Here is a 16,790-nt window from a genome sequence, read left to right as displayed (position 1 = left end):
TCTTAGGCCGCTCCCACGGCATATGGAGATTCCCAGGCTAGGGGTCTAATCGGCCGTAGCCACCGGCCTACGCCAGAGCACAGCAATGCGGGATCCGAGCCGCGTCTGCAACCTACACCACAGCTCACGGCAACGCTGGATCCTTAACCCACTGAGCAAGGCCAGGGATCGAACCTGCAACCTCATGGTTCCCAGTCGGATTCGTTAACCACTGCGCCATGACGGGAACTCCAGAATTTCACTTTTAATGCCACTTTCATCATTGAATAACTTTCTTCTGATTTTCTAGCTTATATGCATTTTTTTTTTCAGAATCTCTGTCTTTTCTTTTCTGCTTATGTTATTCAACTCATTGTTATTTGAGAAGGCCTTGATGCTAGAGCCCCCTCCACCTAGCCAACCATGAAAAAAAAAAAAAAAAAACATCTATAGCCTTCTCTAGAGTCTCTGCTTCAGTCAAATATATGCTTTAGCAATAAAGTTCAAACTTTAGGGAGCATCATAATCACCAGGAGAGGTAACAAACATGCCCACCCCTGGGCATTGCCATCAAGGATCCTGAATCAGTGCATCTAGGGATAGGGTCTGAGAACCTGCATTCTTCTAAAGCTGATGCTGCTGATCTCAGATGATATTTTGAGTAATATATTTCTGCTATATAATCACCTCCCCAACAACAGAGAGGGAAATTCATAAATGGGAACCCATGCAGATTCACTATCCATTTCATCCATACTCTTCTGCTCTGTACACCTTCAGCATACCATGCTCTGACCTAACCACAGTCATATTTATTCTCCAATAAAACATCGGTTAACCCACTATAGGGTGAAGAGAGTGCTCTGGTTTTTGACAACTTACAACTTGGTGTTTTCACCATGGGGTGAGGAAGTGAAGGAAATAACAGACACTTAGGTTTGCCACCAGATCATCATCCTTACTCATGAGGCCATGGCACTCTCACATATATAATACTTTGTTAAGATTATATAAAAGACACTGTCTATTCTGAAGAGGTTTGGTACATGATGGGCTCAATAAAATGACTTTCGAAAACTGTGACAGAACATATCTCATCCTGTTGTGGTCTCAGAGCCCACCCACAATATAACTACTTGCTTATTATCAAATGAGTCCTCTATACAAATAGAAAAGGTTCACTTTCAGAGCTCCAAAAATTCACTTCCTCTGTATTTCTTTAGTAGCTTCAATGATGTTCATTTGATGACACTATTAGTAATTCACTTACCTGCATTACTATACAATATTGTCATAACAGTGGGAAAAAAAAGCAAGTTTATGGTCTTAAATTTATGTGTAGTTAGCCTAGAAATTTCCTTATAGATGTCTTAAAGGTCTATGGATACTGTCTAGCCTGATGTAAATATCATTTTTCAGGAAGTCATAAGAAAAACAAGAATGTTTTTCTTCCTCCAGGAATTACTAAACAGCAGAAGTTGTTTAATAATTTATGTTTTGTTAGAATTTGTTGCTAAGCTACATGGTTCTAGGAAGTATCATAATAATTGTATATTTTTAAAATGTGTCAGTAGTAGTAGCAGAGTGGGGTGAGCCAAATAAGTTGAGACAGTCTAACATGTTGGGTCAATATTCTATAACTATGAATAGACTATTTTTATGGGTCTTATTATATTTGAATTTCCTGCTATACCTTTCATGCTATTTAGATTTCTAGAAATTTTGCAAATGAGTCATAAATGAAAGGTGAGTCTAATCGACATTTATTTCATCTTGGGGTTTCCCAACTTCCTTGAACAAATACACGTAACCTATTCTAGAATAGCAATTTACCATCACCACAAATATATTAAACATATCTACTCATCTCACAAAGGTGAGATGTCAGACAAATCAATTTTGCCCATGGGGGTACTGGTTAACTAGACTTATGTAATTTCTCCCACTTTGGCTTCTCATCTGGAGTCTCATCAAGAACTTGATGAAAAGAATGCCCTTGGGTATCTCCTTCAACGAAAATAAGTATAACTGGGTACACTTAGTTTTACAAAAAGTTCTTGGCTGTTCTAATTTTTATAGACTTTATATCCTTGTGCATACATGACACAGAAATGAATTAGGGAATAGAAGAAAACTGATAAGTAAATAACATATCAAATAGGGAGAGATTTCAAAGATAATCTCAATTAATGTTAGTTCCTCTAATTCATTTGTAGAGGATTTCCAGCAGAGAATAAAAAGGGAAATTCATTTGCCCCGAATTTGTATCTCTGAACATTGGTTTTCTCTCTTAAAGGATAGCAAAATACATTGTTTATTAAGTCAGTCCCCCAAATTTCCCATTTTCTCCCATATCACTTGCCCCACAACCAGATCAAATATAGAATCACCTTTGTAAAGCACCTTATCAACTGTACAGGCATGTACTTAATACCTTGGGGATTTGAACATCTCTGAACACTAGTTAACTGCAAGATGACTTAGTCCAAAATATAAGCATCAAGCATGTGTTTAATTACTCTTGTTTTAGAAGACAGCTAGTCACCTATTCTTGTTTTAGAAGACAATTTCTGTTACTTTGGTCAAAAAATTTAGCTTGAGAGATGAATATCTCTATTCAATCATGCAATGCAAGTATTCCTGTGGTCCACATATGACATGGCTCTTGGAAAAGTCAGCAGCAAAGGACCTAATTTTTTCCTGAACAAGTCAGTAATCCCTTCCCCCAGAAACTTAGGGTTTAGTTTAGTCCATAAAACCACACACATACACACACATGAACACGCACACATGTCATCCTTTTGCAGCAATTCATGGGCAGCCCCTTTGAATAGTTAAGTTGGAGCAAAGTCATTAAATCACCAGCATTTTCTTAATAGACCTACCCCCTACTTCCTCATGTCCCACTGCTGGTGAGTTTTAGGCTTATTCCCAGGAAGATCACCATCTCAGCCTTGAGTTTGGCATTTAGCTTGCTTCCACATAGTCTACATCACACCCGGCAGCTCCACTGTGATGATTTTAAAGAGCAGCCTGTTTCCTCAGGAAACTTTTGTGGTTGACCAAGAGATATGTTACTGTTCACAAACACCCACTAGCTTTATGTGGTTTTTTGAACTACACACACACACACACACAAAGTTATTACTCTCTTCTATAATGTCTTCTCATCTCTCTTTTTCATGACAATTCTTTGCAGGGACATGAATTCCCAAAACACTACCTAGCTAAATACGGCTGAACAAGGCAAGTGAGTGTGATTTGTAAAATTACAGAGACTCTGTGCAAGACCCCTGGATTGTGAGCCAAACTGCATTTTAGATTTTGCTGTGTCTCAGGCAAGAAAGTGCTTTTTATACAGATACTTCTCATCTGACCTCTCTAGCTTGAGCTGGCTTGATACCTTATTGAGGCGTTTTATTTCATATTCATAACATTGCTTCTTCTGGTTTGCCAGAACATTTTTTTCCTTCAACAGCTTATTTTCTTTCTTCAATTCATGTAATTCTTCGCTTAGGCTCTCCTTTTCCTTCTGAGGTAAAGAGCAAGAAAACAAAATCAAAATTAATAAAATTCAGATGAGATGAAATTGTAGATGATACTGTAGGTGATAATGCTTCTTAGATATAATAAAACAATATAAATAAAAATAGGACCTGCTAGATTTTTCACTTAACATTTCCATTTGAGCAATACTCTCTGGGTGGAGGTCAGAATAAGGATAGAAGAAATCTTTGTTACCCTAGTGGTGCTAAGTTTTGTGACCCCAGAAGAAGATAGAAAAATCCATTCCTCACTTTCCAGGGTCAAATGAATCTGCATAATAAGCTACTTGCCATGTACTGTTACAAGGTGGTGAATAAGTGATTCAGTAAAAGTACTTGAAAGTTCTGAAAAAACAAAAAGGGTCATCGCAACAAAAAATACCAAAGTCCAGTCCTGCATCATTCTGACTAGAGAGAGGAAGAAGAGGATAAAATATCAGGCTAATAAAACCCTTCACTACAGATAATTATTCAGAATACTGTATTGTTGCAATTATTACTTTTAAAAAGTAGAGATGAGCTAGTGCAACTGCTATCACTCCTTCACATTTTAGATGACCTTCAAGGAATCCAGTGTTCTTAATAACTGAAGCAAGGTTGGTGGCTTAGATATTAATAAGCTCTGGGTTCAGACAATGTCTATCTCCTACTATTAATTTTATATTCTAGACAATAAGCTTTTTGTGGCGTAAACTGGATCTTAATGAGATTGTGATTTTAATCTAGTAAAATAAACATTCTGGAATTTAGGAAAACCAGGATGAGAAAATAGCTAATATATATGTTAAATGTATATTATTTTGATAATTAATATTTCTCAACACAATGGTTAGATTTAGGAAATCTACTTTAGGTGAGTGGCTTTCTTTAAAAATGAAAACTTTTTTTTTTTTTCTTTTTTGGCTGCCCCGGGGCCCACGGAGATCTGGGCCAGGAATTAGATCCCAGACTCAGTCTAAGCCGCAGCTGCTGCTGCGTTGCAACTCTGGGTGGGGGTCCAACCCAGTCTCAGTGCTTCCAAGATGCCGCCAATCCCTTTGCACCACAGTGGAAACTCCAAAAGTGAAAACATTTCTCTTTGGTTTATTTTAAATAGGCCTATTTCTACAGGTAGAAAACTTACCAGTCTTTTTCTACTTTAGTATGATGTTAGAGAAATTTATTTCAACTAGAAAATGGTCCTAAGGAAAAAATTGCCATGATTCCTGTGCTGGGTGTACATGGAACAGAAAGGGGCTCTTAAATGGCAGAAATCAAGTAGCTAAACTTTGTTTTCCTCAGACTTACTGTGCCAAAGATACCTTTAGTGAGGCAGGAAAACTGGACTGTCTTGTGCATCTTGTGACATTGCCTTAAGATTTGTTCACATTTTAAAATACAGCCAGTGCATTACAGTATCAGCCACCAGACTTGACCTGAGAAAATTTACACTTTGTTATCTCCTAACATACCTCAAAAAATGTGAAGTCATCTAGGTTCAAGGGCCTCCTCCCATTTTCTACAATATCCAGGAGGTTCCATAACTTAAAATAAACCGCGGGGAATCTATTTTCAGAGAAGTTGCCATCTCAGGGGAGGATGTAAGTGGGTCTTAGAACCTGGAGACTGGGTTCAAGTACCATTTTCTTATGTATTACATTATCGACATTGACAAAGCATCTAAACTCTACATCTCTGCCTTCTCATCTTTAAAATGGCAAAGGTAAGATTCTCCTCACAGATGGGCTGAGAATATTAAATGAGATGATGGTGAGATACTTTTTAAAAATGTTACTTTTTTAAGATGACAAAAGTAATACTTATTTGTAAAGCTCTCTGTAAGCTGAAAAGCAGCTGCAAAAACACAAGGTATTGTCATGTTATCAACACTGGTCATAAAACTAATCTATGTGAGTAAAAGCAAAAACGCAGAATGAAATTTTCTCTTAGGCTGAAAGGCGATAGAAAGATATCCTCAAATCCCCGAATCAGTTCTCCCTGCGGGTGACGCCTGGAAAATTAAGGCCTGCCTGTTTGTGCAACAAAGGAGGAAGGGAGCAGGGCATCCCCTTCCTTTAGATTCTAGAGAAGTGGTCCTTATTTTTGGCTCGGGGGACTTGCGCAACCTGTACACCCTTGCACGTCGGTCCTGCTAGGCAGACAGTAAATCTGAATAAACGGTCGGTTTTCAACCGTCTGCAGGCGGAGCCCAGCCCGCTCCTGGGGGCGGGGCGGTGCCCCCCGAGCTCCGCCCACCTCCTCACGCAGCTTCTCCCAGGTCTGGTCGCTCCGTGCGCCGCTCTCTCTCAAACTTGGCTGCTGCTCTTTCTCCAGCGTGCCCAGGACTTTTTCTGCTGCATCCAATTTCGTTTTCAGCTCTGCGACCTGAGAAAGTGGTTCACAGGCAGTTGCAGGCACCTGGTCTGAGGTCCATATAACCCTTGAGTTTATTGGCGCCTTAAGCACCCTGGACAGAACGGCCTACCTCTAGGCGTCCCCTAAGGAGGCTCTACTTCCCGCCGCCCCAAACCATTACTAGGACATGTGCATTTAAAAAGAAGCTTCCCCCACAGATAAAAGCCAACACTAAGCCTTCAGCGCTTCCCTCCTTTCTCAAACCACCTTCGAGGGAATAAATCTTTGGGCCTCAGAGGGTCTTCTAAGCTTGTCATTGTATTTTCAAGTCTCAATGTGTGCCAGGCCTAAGCTGAAAAGGACAGCGCGGGTCAGGGGATAAATGAATATGCCTACATCACAGAAAAACAGACATGGCCTTGTCCGCTCAGTAACCTGTAGCACTAGACCTGCTACCAAATGCCAACAGTCCGAGACAGAAGCCTTAGGAACAGGCACTTAATCAATAATGGGGATTGTGCCCACTGTTAACCCTAGTCTTCAAGCACTTGAAAGCCATTCAGGAAGGAAATTTAAACATTCTCTCTGGGATCATGTTCTTGGAGACCCCCAAACTGCCCCAGATTGAATAGTACAAGATGGGTGACCATGGCCAGGTGTAGTGGGAACACTATCCTGCTCTTGCTAAATATAATACTTCTGAGTATCAAAATGGGGAAGAAAAGACCAATACTGCTGTATTACTCACTTGTGGTCACGTTTCTTAATTCTGAATTATCTAGGGAGAATTACTTTTTTTCTCTCTTTTGAATGTGGAGTGATTTTAAATTATGTTGACTTTTAGCCATTAAAATATATTTTCTCCAAAAAAATTTCTCTCTCACTGAAGCCAGTTTATGTATAGAGAACATGCTTTGGAGAAAAGAGAGGATAGCCCCACTTCCCCTTACACTGTTAACACTGTTTCTTTATCTATGGAGAATAGCTTCATGCTTTAAAGAATTGGAGAGCTAGCCTTGAATAACACAGTATGAACTTGAAAGCCATCTCTCACCTCACATTATCACCTTGTGTTTTTATGGCTGCTTGTAACAAAGCTGAGGCCAGGATACTCTGTGAGCTGTGATAAATGTGCATAAGAACACTGGAGACATCACTAGAGGCTATTTTTAGTACCTTTCTTTTGCCATGCTCAAGACAATTCACTGATACTGTTCCTTCCTTCCTTAATTTTCAGCACCAAGAGGCCAATGATGAACCTGGCACCCTCCCCTTTATCATTTTTCAACAGATGGCTGGCTATTCACAAATTTCCTGTAGTTGAAATCAATGAGAATCTTCACAGAACTGGCTCCCCCAGATTACTAATTTAAAGCAAATACCAGACAGAGAGATGTTTACCTTTTTTTCATATAACTCTTTCATACTTCTAAATTGCTGATCCCATTGCTGGTTAACTTCCAGGAGCTGAAATGATTAAAAGTTAGTAAATCAACAAAGGATTTCTGCCCATTTGGAAATTTAGCCAAAATAAAATCATTTTTCGAGGTTACTAAGATTTTTGAAGCCGTGTGTGAAGACAGTATTCCTTCCACTAAATTCTGGTAGATCTGGGATGATTTAATTGAACACCCTGCACTCTTTCATACTTGGTTCACATATGAAAAACTATTAAGTTTTAGATATACCTTGACTAGTCCACTGAGCAGTTAATTAGCAACTTTTAACTTTGCTTAGTTATATGAATATTCATCTTTGTTTAAGCCAACCAGAATCTGGTAAAAATTTTAAGTATTAATGGTTTTCTGATCTATTAATATATGAAGGGTCTTTTTTAAACCTCTTTATGTTTTTCTGTATGTTTACATTGATTATTTTAATGAAATATTTCTTCTAGTTTTTTAAAAGCAGAATATATATTTAAAAATTCTAAGCTCTATTAATGGATAATGATTTACTTGCAATAATGTGTTTTTTAAAGTCAGCACATAATTTGTAATATATACTCACCAAGTGGATAATATCAGCTTTTTGAAAACATAGATTTTAAGGAAGAATAGTTAATAATAATATTTAGAAATAATTCAGGCTGCAAACAACTTGAAAGTTTTAAAAATATGTGCTAAGTAGATTAAAAAGAACAAACCTATGATCTGTTCTTAGTTTTCTTATAAGGGAAGTTTACAACTTGCCACATTTAGAGAAATTCCAACACCTATCCATATGGGACAGACATTAAGAAGATAGTCAGCAAGACTTTCTCTTAATTAAAAAACAAAATATCTAATCCAGAGTGGCAGTTACTAGATAACTCTTATGCTGGAAATAGATGTGACTGTTTAGTATAAGACTATATTTTATTATTATATAAAGATCTCTGATCTGTTGTCATTTTAGGGACATTTCTATGCTATGGTAACATCACTCTGCTATAGTTCAGTAATTTTCCAGATGGGCACAATATTTTATATAGTATCAAAGAAGGGTAAAAGGTATGGTAGAAAAAAAGATGAAGGCTGTAATACAGAAAATGATTTAGAAAAGAAATTACAAAATTGGTAACATAGTGCTAAAATTGTTAACTTTTTTCACCTCTTCTGTTAAGGAGAATAGAGAGGTTCGAATACTTATTAAACTGAGAAAAACAGAACTCAGGATAGTATCCATCAGATTCCCAATAACACTTTAGAAACAAGCTTTTTTTTTTTTTTTTTTTTTTTTTTTTTTTTGTTGTTGTTGTTGTTGCTATTTCTTGGGCCGCTCCCGAGGCATATGGAGGTTCCCGGGCTAGGGGTCCAATCGGAGCTGTAGCCACCGTCCTATGCTAGAGCCACAGCAACGCGGGATCCGAGCCGCGTCTGCAACCTACACCACAGCTCACGGCAACGCCGGATCGTTAACCCACTGAGCAAGGGCAGGGATCGAACCCGCAACCTCATGGTTCCTAGTCGGATTCGTTAACCACTGCGCCACGACGGGAACTCCGAAACAAGCTTTTTTAAATGATAATGCTCCTTAACCCCAATTGGTGGGATGCCCAACTCATGATGTCATAGCACCTAAGTCAACCACACAACAAAGCCTCTGACAATTTGAGTTTTAGGGTGTGTCAATTTGCAGGGCATAAAAGGCACAGATGATAAATTCAACTAGTGCATGTGGAAGAAACATTTTCAGTTTTGAAAAAAAAAATTAAGATTATAATTACTGGATTTATGACTTTGTCATTTTTTAAAAATCATTTGCTCAAACACCAAGAGACCAAGTAAGAGATATATAGGTGAATATTTCAAGAAAGAAATATTTGCCCTCAAAATAATGCAGTCAAGTATTCTAGAGGAAAAGTACTGTGACCCAGTAACAAAAGTAAAAGGTTCTAGGTGACACACTATTTAATTTTCAGCAATAATCCATGGCACATGTTGCTTTAACTGCTATTTCAAAATTACCTCTTTTCTCTGTTTTTCCAGGGACCGTATCTTTTGTTCAAGAGAATTTAAATTCTTTCTTCTAGACGATTGAGCACACTTAAAAAAGGAAAAAAAAAAAGAGTGAATCAAAATAGTCTATGAAATAAACAGGAGAAATGCTGTCCTTCACAAACTCTCATGTGATTTATAAAGATATTTTAGGAGTTCCCGTCGTGGCGCAGTGGTTAACGAATCCGACTAGGAACCATGAGGTTGCGGGTTCGGTCCCTGCCCTTGCTCAGTGGGTTAATGATCCGGCGTTGCTGTGAGCTGTGGTGTAGGTCGCAGACACGGCTCAGATCCAGCGTTGCTGTGGCTCTGGCGTAGGCTGGCAGCTATAGCTCCAATTCGACCCATAGCCTGGGAACCTCCATATGCCGTGAGAGCGGCCCACAAAATAGCAAAAAGACCAAAAAAAAGATATTTTAGCAGTAATAATCCTCACACTGTAGTCCTCCATAGAGACCTGTTGATAAACAAGCTTTATATTTTAGATTCCTTTATATGAATGAACTAACAAAACAATTCTGTAATAAGTTACAAATGTATCTGTAGAATAGGCATGCAAGATATTAGGATTTTATGAATTTGGATTTCTTTCTTTTTCCAAAAAATGAATATTCAGAGTATAATGTGATAGAAATCAGGTAAGTTTCATGGACACATGTTAGGTATTTACCCAGTAAACATTTCTAAAAAATCATTTTTATAGATGTGCCATGATCTGAAGCGTGGCCTCTGGCAAAAGTCAGAAGAGTGATAGAATCATCAAGAAAAAAAGACCAATTACAGTTAAATGGCAACAAACTGATTCTGAAATAATAGTACAATAAACTAGCTACCTCAGTGACCATCATATGCTTATGTTACAGAGGCGGGTATAGATGATCTGGTATTGTGTACTTTTAACCAGCTCTTTGTATAAAGCCCTTAGGTTACAAATTTAGATTAACAATAAATCACTGGCACAGTGAAAATTAATCATCCTTTTCAGTTTTCTTAAAGAAAGTACAAAGGCTCTGCCTGCCATCTGTCTAAATCGACCACCAACAAAGTTCACTTAAGTATTGTTTGTTCTAACTCAATAGTCTTATAATCATCTCATGGCTGAGTCATATAAGTAATAAATAAAATGAAGATATAGCCCCTGAATCTGCTATTCAGTTTCAGGCTCAATTGTTATTGTGGACAATGAACTTGCTTAAGGGTATTCATGAACAATTAAGAAATATTTTCAAAACATGTTGGCCTTTGCCAGAAATATTACAGGAAATGTTGTTTTGCAATCATCAAGGGATTTCAAGGACTTTTTTCATTAGAAATTATTTATGAAACTATTTTTTTTTCTTTTTCTTTTTTTTTTTTTCAGGGCCACACTCACAGCATATGGAGGTTCCCAGGCTAGGGGTCGAATCAGAGCTACAGCTGCGGGCCTATGCCAGAGCCACAGCAATGCAGGATCGGAGCCATGTCTGCGACGGATACCACAGCTCACAGCAACGCCAGATCCTTAACCCAATGAGCAAGGCCAGGGATCTAACCTGCAATCTCTTGGTTCCTAGTCAAATTAATTTCTGCTGTACCACAACGGGAACTCCTATAAAACTATTTTCCTATCTTTTCTCTAATTACCTTTGTCTCACTCAATGCTTTAGTGTTTGATGGTATTTTACATTTTCATAGATGCTGTTTTTAGTTTTGTTAGTCACTTCCTATTCAGACCCATGTATAAGTAAGACTGCATTTAACAAAAAACATTCTTCTGTAGGCCCACAAAATCAGAATGATTTTACCTGCTTCTGACCTCAAGCTGGTTTGGCCCAGGGTTAAAAGTGACATCACTTTCCAGATGACAGGTATATTAGGTCCTACAATTGACCTTTCTCTTTTTTTAGGAAGACTTCCCAGGGACTGGACTTATTCTGGATCAGAGCAGATGAAATATAGGCATCTTTGATTTGGAAAATGCTGCAAGCCAACCTTAGTGTGTCCTGGGTGGGTGGAGCAAAGCAGAGGTGCAGGGAAACTGGATTCTAGACTAGTGGTTCTCAACCCAGGAATGCATCAGAGTCACCCTGGGAGCTTGCCAAACATAGGGCACCCTGACATTGATCAAAATTTTTAATAGACCTTACCTTTTATAGCAGTTTTAGGTTGCCAGCCAAATTGAGTGGAAAGTATAAAGATTTCTCTTATACCTGTAGATGTAGGCTTCCCCAGTTATTGCCATTCCTCCACCAGGTTGGCATATTTATTAACAGATGAGCCGACAGTGACACATCATCACCCAAATTCACAGTTTACATTAGGGTTCCCTCTCGCTGTTGTACATTCTATAGATTTAGATGAATGTGTAATGACATGTATATCAGTAATATCAGTATAATATCATGCCCAGTAGTTTCACTGTTCTAAAAATCCTGTGTTCCATGTGTTCCACCTATTTATCCCACCTCTATTTTTAAAACATTTCACACACAGGTTGTCATGATTCATTCTAAAGTTCAAGTTTCTTTCACTGCAAACTATGCTTGGGAACATGGATTTGGGGTCCTCAAAAAGTCTTTTTGTGTGTGTATGATATAGACAAAAGAAAAAAGAAAAAAAATCTGTGTCCAGCAAACATTTGTATGACCCTGCCTTCTGGGAATCTAGATTAAGAGTAATCAGATAGTATACACTTTTTTCCATATATAATTTTCTCTAGAAAAAATTATGAAATATTTTGACACTGGATTTTTTTATACATAAGAGTTATTTATAAATGACTCTTTATAAAAATTATAAAATAATTTAGTTAAAATACTAAATCTGAGGGAGAGCGAGCACAGCAACAGGTATGGTTTATAAGCCATAAGTTTATCACTAGAGACTTCTTTAGCGACTAATCATCATTCAGTTCATATGTCTTGGGTGTGTATTAAAATGAAAAAAGATCAATTAAGTAAATAGTTTGGTCGAAACTTTTCACTTGTATTTGTTTTGCTTGCCAGTTTCTGATGAAGCATTAGAAAGATTTTTAGTCACACTAGTCCTTCTAAGTCCCATTTAGAGAACAGCAATTATTCCCTATAAAATGTAATCTGTGTTCAAAGTATTTGGGCCTTGCTTTCTCATTTCCCCTAATATCCAGACCAACTTCTAAGATATTCAAGTTCTGACATTGCTAAATTAAACACCTAAATGGACAAAAGAATCTGTTTCCTATTACATCTTAGTTATCTTTAAGAAAAACTTTAAGAAAACACATTCATTCAATTAGTAAGTCTGGTACACTAACCAATAACAGAACAAAAACTATGGTATTAATTGCATGTCTATAAATGTTTTACCCTAGGTACTCTATTGCTATAATAGATTGTATTTCTAACCACACCAACATAATATTTTTAAATTTACATTAAACCTGATTCCTTTAAATCAAGAGCAAAGTATGAAACACGGAATTGAAAAGCTGAAAGGACAGGATTTAATTTCTCATTTTGTAGAAGAAGAAATGCACTTCAGAGAAGCCATGGGAAATGCAACGATAACCTAGATATTTTTCCTTGTTGAATAACATTGTTGAAAAATTTAGAGCAGATCTTAGCTAAAGAAAACAAACTAGCCATTTCTACTCTTATTAATCATTGCATTAGCAATGCTGCCCAAGCGTCACATGGTCCATTGATAACCTAGAAATGTGTTCTTACCTCTGCATGCTCTGTAGAACTTTCTGCACCACTCATTCTACTTGTGCTCGGGACAAAATGTGCCACAGAAGCCGTTTTTCCTGGAGTCTTGGAGAACCAAAAGAAAAAAACAAAGAAAATGCCTCTTACGGTGTCTTTTAAAGTGAGAGCAAATACACATAACTTTAAAAATACTGCACAAATAATTAACTCATGATAGAAAATAATAGTAACAGTTTTTCACTAAAATGTACAGAAGTAACTCTGTATGTGAATTACACAGAGTAAGGTTATAAACACAGCAACTATGATTTTAACTTTTCTTCTCTACCAGCTAGGGATTTCCCAGGATGTCTCAAGTAGGCAGGCTGTGACTAACACACAAGGCAGATTAGCCTTGCCTTGGTATGTAAATTGTCATTCTTCCTTTACTGGCAGTTTCTCCCACTAGAGGAGGAAGTTACCACAGAAAGCCTGGGCAAACCAAGTCTTCCCTCAGCAGCCTAACTGCCAAAACTTCATTGTGTTTCCCAGGGCGGTTAGGTAACTGTTGACTTTTTGACAACTCGGTTATTGCTTCCCTAAAGGCAGGATTTTCTGGCAATGCCTTACACATGTCAGCTTAGCTATTTGGAATTTAATGAGTCATACATAATTCTGTAAGTGATACTAATTCTTATGGAATTGAAAGAGAAAAGAATTCATTACAAAGAATTCATTCATTTATTCATTATAAACTTGGTTCTCAAGCTTAAGACTATCTTTTCCATAGGTCATGCACAAATCATTTTTTGCACTAACATCTAGCTTTAATGAGGTTGAATTGTCATTTTACAGGGCATTGAGGTAATGGAGCACTTGATAGTTACTCAGATTAAAGCATGAAAAACAAATGCTTGAAGCTATACACTTGGGCTAAGACAGAGCAGAAGACCCCCTTCTGGACTTGGAGGAGAGAGAGCAAAAAGAAAAGGCAAGAATATGAAAGGAAAGAATGTGTTGATGAAAGGAGAAAAGAAAGTTTACAGTAAATCACTTAATTTACATTTTTCTTTAGACCACCGCCCCCAGCTGATATCCACAATTTAAGTAGGATAAATTGTACATCCCCCCCAATTAAAATCCTTTAAAAGGGAATGAATGGGTGGCCACGATTTGACTTTCCTTTGTCTCCTTCAGATCTGCCACTCCCCAACTTCCCCTGTGTCCCAGCCCTGCTGAATTCTCTTTGCTTCCTGATATCAGTGGCTTTCTCCACCTAGAATGTGTGGGTGTGTTTGCTTCCTGCTGGTTTCTTAGTCTGTTTTAGGGGTGCACTTGAGTGAAATAGAATGATACTTCCTTAAGGCAACATCCAAAAATACAAGTGGGAATTAAATTGTTCAGAGTTCTAAAGGTAAAGCTCATGACTCACACATGATCTGATTTTAGAGGATATAAGCAGGGGTTTCCTGGAGACTGACACTTCATTAACACTAAAATTTCCTCATCAGAAAAGAAGGACAATAACATATTGTTCTTGCCACCCCAATACCTCTGCCTCAGCTCCCCCTCCTTTACAGTTATATATGGTTTAAGGTTCTCTTTACCTTTATATGGGTGATTGATAAGAACAACCCAGTGGATGTGGTAACTCTGCCAAAAGAAGTAGTTAGAACGTTTTCTTGCTGAAATTACTATCCTTGGCACTACTGCCTTTGGGTCCTCTCTGTACAGGTGTCCTTTATACACACATTTTTATAGCCCATCATGGTGTGATTGATTCCACTGAATGGAAATCCTGTATTTTTGCAGTTTTCATTATAATTTCTTTGCTTCTTCTGCTAATGGTAGTTTAACAACAAACAGATTTCCTGTTAGCTCCAGAGAACCTGTGGTGATTTATGAATATGTTTTTATTTATGGAATAACTCTTCCGGAGAGCCCCAAGTTGGGTTTGAGAAAAGAGGAATTTGCACTAGTGCAGTCCTAGGACTAAACTGGATATTTTCTGTTACATATGCCTCTTCCCCTCACCTCCACCCCTTTCACATGTGCTATCTACTTTAAGAGTCTGCCTTTTAGTCAAGTTTTGTTTCATGAGAAGTCTTACTAGCTGCAATAACTTTCAGAGAAATGGAGATATCATTCCATGGTTCCAAAGCAATTCTGAAGAGTCCTCATTCCTTAAGTGACTAAAATAACATCTAGAGGAAAATAACAAAGAGAAATACGGTGAAGTAAAGGACCAAGGAACTACCAGTGGTCTGTAACTACCATTCACATTGGTGATAATTCAAAATTAGTCCAAGAGAGATCATCATATTTCTATAAATGCTTGGAGGGGTATTTTTAGCAGGCAAAATAAACATAGCTTTTTCTTTAATATCCTTTTAGAAATTGGAGTTGAAAAACCTCCTTTGCACCTCAGATCTATGTGCATGGACTTTTAAGTGAATGTTCTTTCCAGGTAGGGGACAGTGTGTCTAGTGGTGACTAAAGGCTTTTAGTCCAGTCATTTGAATTCATATCTCAGCTCTGCCATTCACTGGTTGTAAATTTGGAAATGACACTTGAGGGCTCTAAGGCTCAACTTCTACTTTTGTAAAATAGGGATAGTAATAGTGTCCTCTTCCTAGGGTTGCTGTCTATGATAATATAAATAAAAGCTTAGATATTAATAATATTATGACCTTAAATATAAGGCCATCAATCTCATAGCTGAGCTATATTACCATAAGGGAAGCAGCTTAAATGAAATAGAGATGGACAAACCTAAGTATGAAGGATTCTAGCAAGACCATTATAACTAGAGTGGGGCTTGTTGGGTCTATCTAAAGTTGACCTGGACCAAATTGTGAAAAACTTTCAGTATCAGACCAAGAAATTTTAAGTTTATTGCATAGGCCATAGGGCAATACTGAAGACCCTTGAGTAAAGGAATTAAATGATCAAAGTGGCTTTTTAATAAAAATAACACTGGATATGTACACTATATATTGAAGGACTAGATTGACAGATGCAATACCAACTTAATAGACAGTATCAAAAGTAATATTCAAAATATTTCACAACTCCTGGTAATAAAAATATTTAATAATCAGTTCACCTGGGGCACTCAGAATGAACCACAGCTCTGAACTCCAAATGCCTATATTAATTGCCTACTTGCCATCCCTATTTGGATGTTTAATAGGTATCTCCTTCTCCACTTGTATAAAAGCTATTCCCTGATCTTCTCCCACAAAACTTGTCTTCTCCAGCACAATCAGTGACAACTTTCATGCTCTGAACTAAGAACCTTATGTGCTCAATCGATCCGAACATTTTTTAAGCTTTCTGAACATATATCCAGAAAGGAGAGGAACATGTTGCCACAAAAGCCTAGAGACTTCCCAGGTTCATTTTTATAGCTTTTCAAAATGAGAACTTAAATGTTTTCTTTCTGATTTTATTCACATGAAAATTCTTAAGGGAGCAACCAGCAGTAACTGATATATGTCTGTCAAATCCTTGTTACATCATTTACTAGTTATGTGACCTTGAGCAAGATGATTAGCATCTTTTGACTTGACCAAACCACAATCATCTCCTACCTGGTTTATTGCAATAACCTGACAGACTCCTTGCTCCCACTTGTTCCTCTCCCATATATTATCAATCCGGTAGCCACTGTAAATCTTTAAAATGTGCCATCTCACATCACTCTTCTACTCAAAACCTTTCAGTGGCTTCCCATCTCACTCAGAGTAAAGCAGAACACTTTAGAGTGGCCCACAGGGTCCTACACACTCAAATCTGTACTGCTCTGA

General features: G+C 37.6%; 1 protein-coding gene across 2 annotated transcripts in view; it reads right to left on the bottom strand.

Moving 5' to 3' along the window:
• TNIP3 (TNFAIP3 interacting protein 3) overlaps positions 1–16,790 on the bottom strand; it is a 98,476-nt gene that overhangs the window by 20,176 nt on the left and 61,510 nt on the right. Inside the window, exons 1-6 of one of the 2 annotated variants that reach the window (XR_002346816.1) lie at positions 13,331–13,722; positions 13,021–13,107; positions 9,308–9,385; positions 7,260–7,325; positions 5,760–5,888; positions 3,383–3,511 (exon numbers count right to left, since the gene is read on the bottom strand). Coding sequence is in view for 1 of the 2 variants with exons in the window: in XM_013998200.2 (XP_013853654.1) it covers positions 3,383–3,511; positions 5,760–5,888; positions 7,260–7,325; positions 9,308–9,385; positions 13,021–13,107 (489 nt within the window). In the remaining variant the exon portion in view is untranslated. Of the gene's footprint in view, positions 1–3,382; positions 3,512–5,759; positions 5,889–7,259; positions 7,326–9,307; positions 9,386–13,020; positions 13,108–13,330; positions 13,723–16,790 lie in introns of those variants that run through there. The other variant, XM_013998200.2, reaches the window with a different exon arrangement.

This window comes from Sus scrofa, chromosome 8 (assembly GCF_000003025.6).
Source record: "Sus scrofa isolate TJ Tabasco breed Duroc chromosome 8, Sscrofa11.1, whole genome shotgun sequence".
Taxonomy (NCBI): Eukaryota; Metazoa; Chordata; class Mammalia; order Artiodactyla; family Suidae; genus Sus; species Sus scrofa.
Note: the sequence above shows the minus strand (reverse complement) of the source record. Positions and strands in the feature narration are given on the sequence as shown.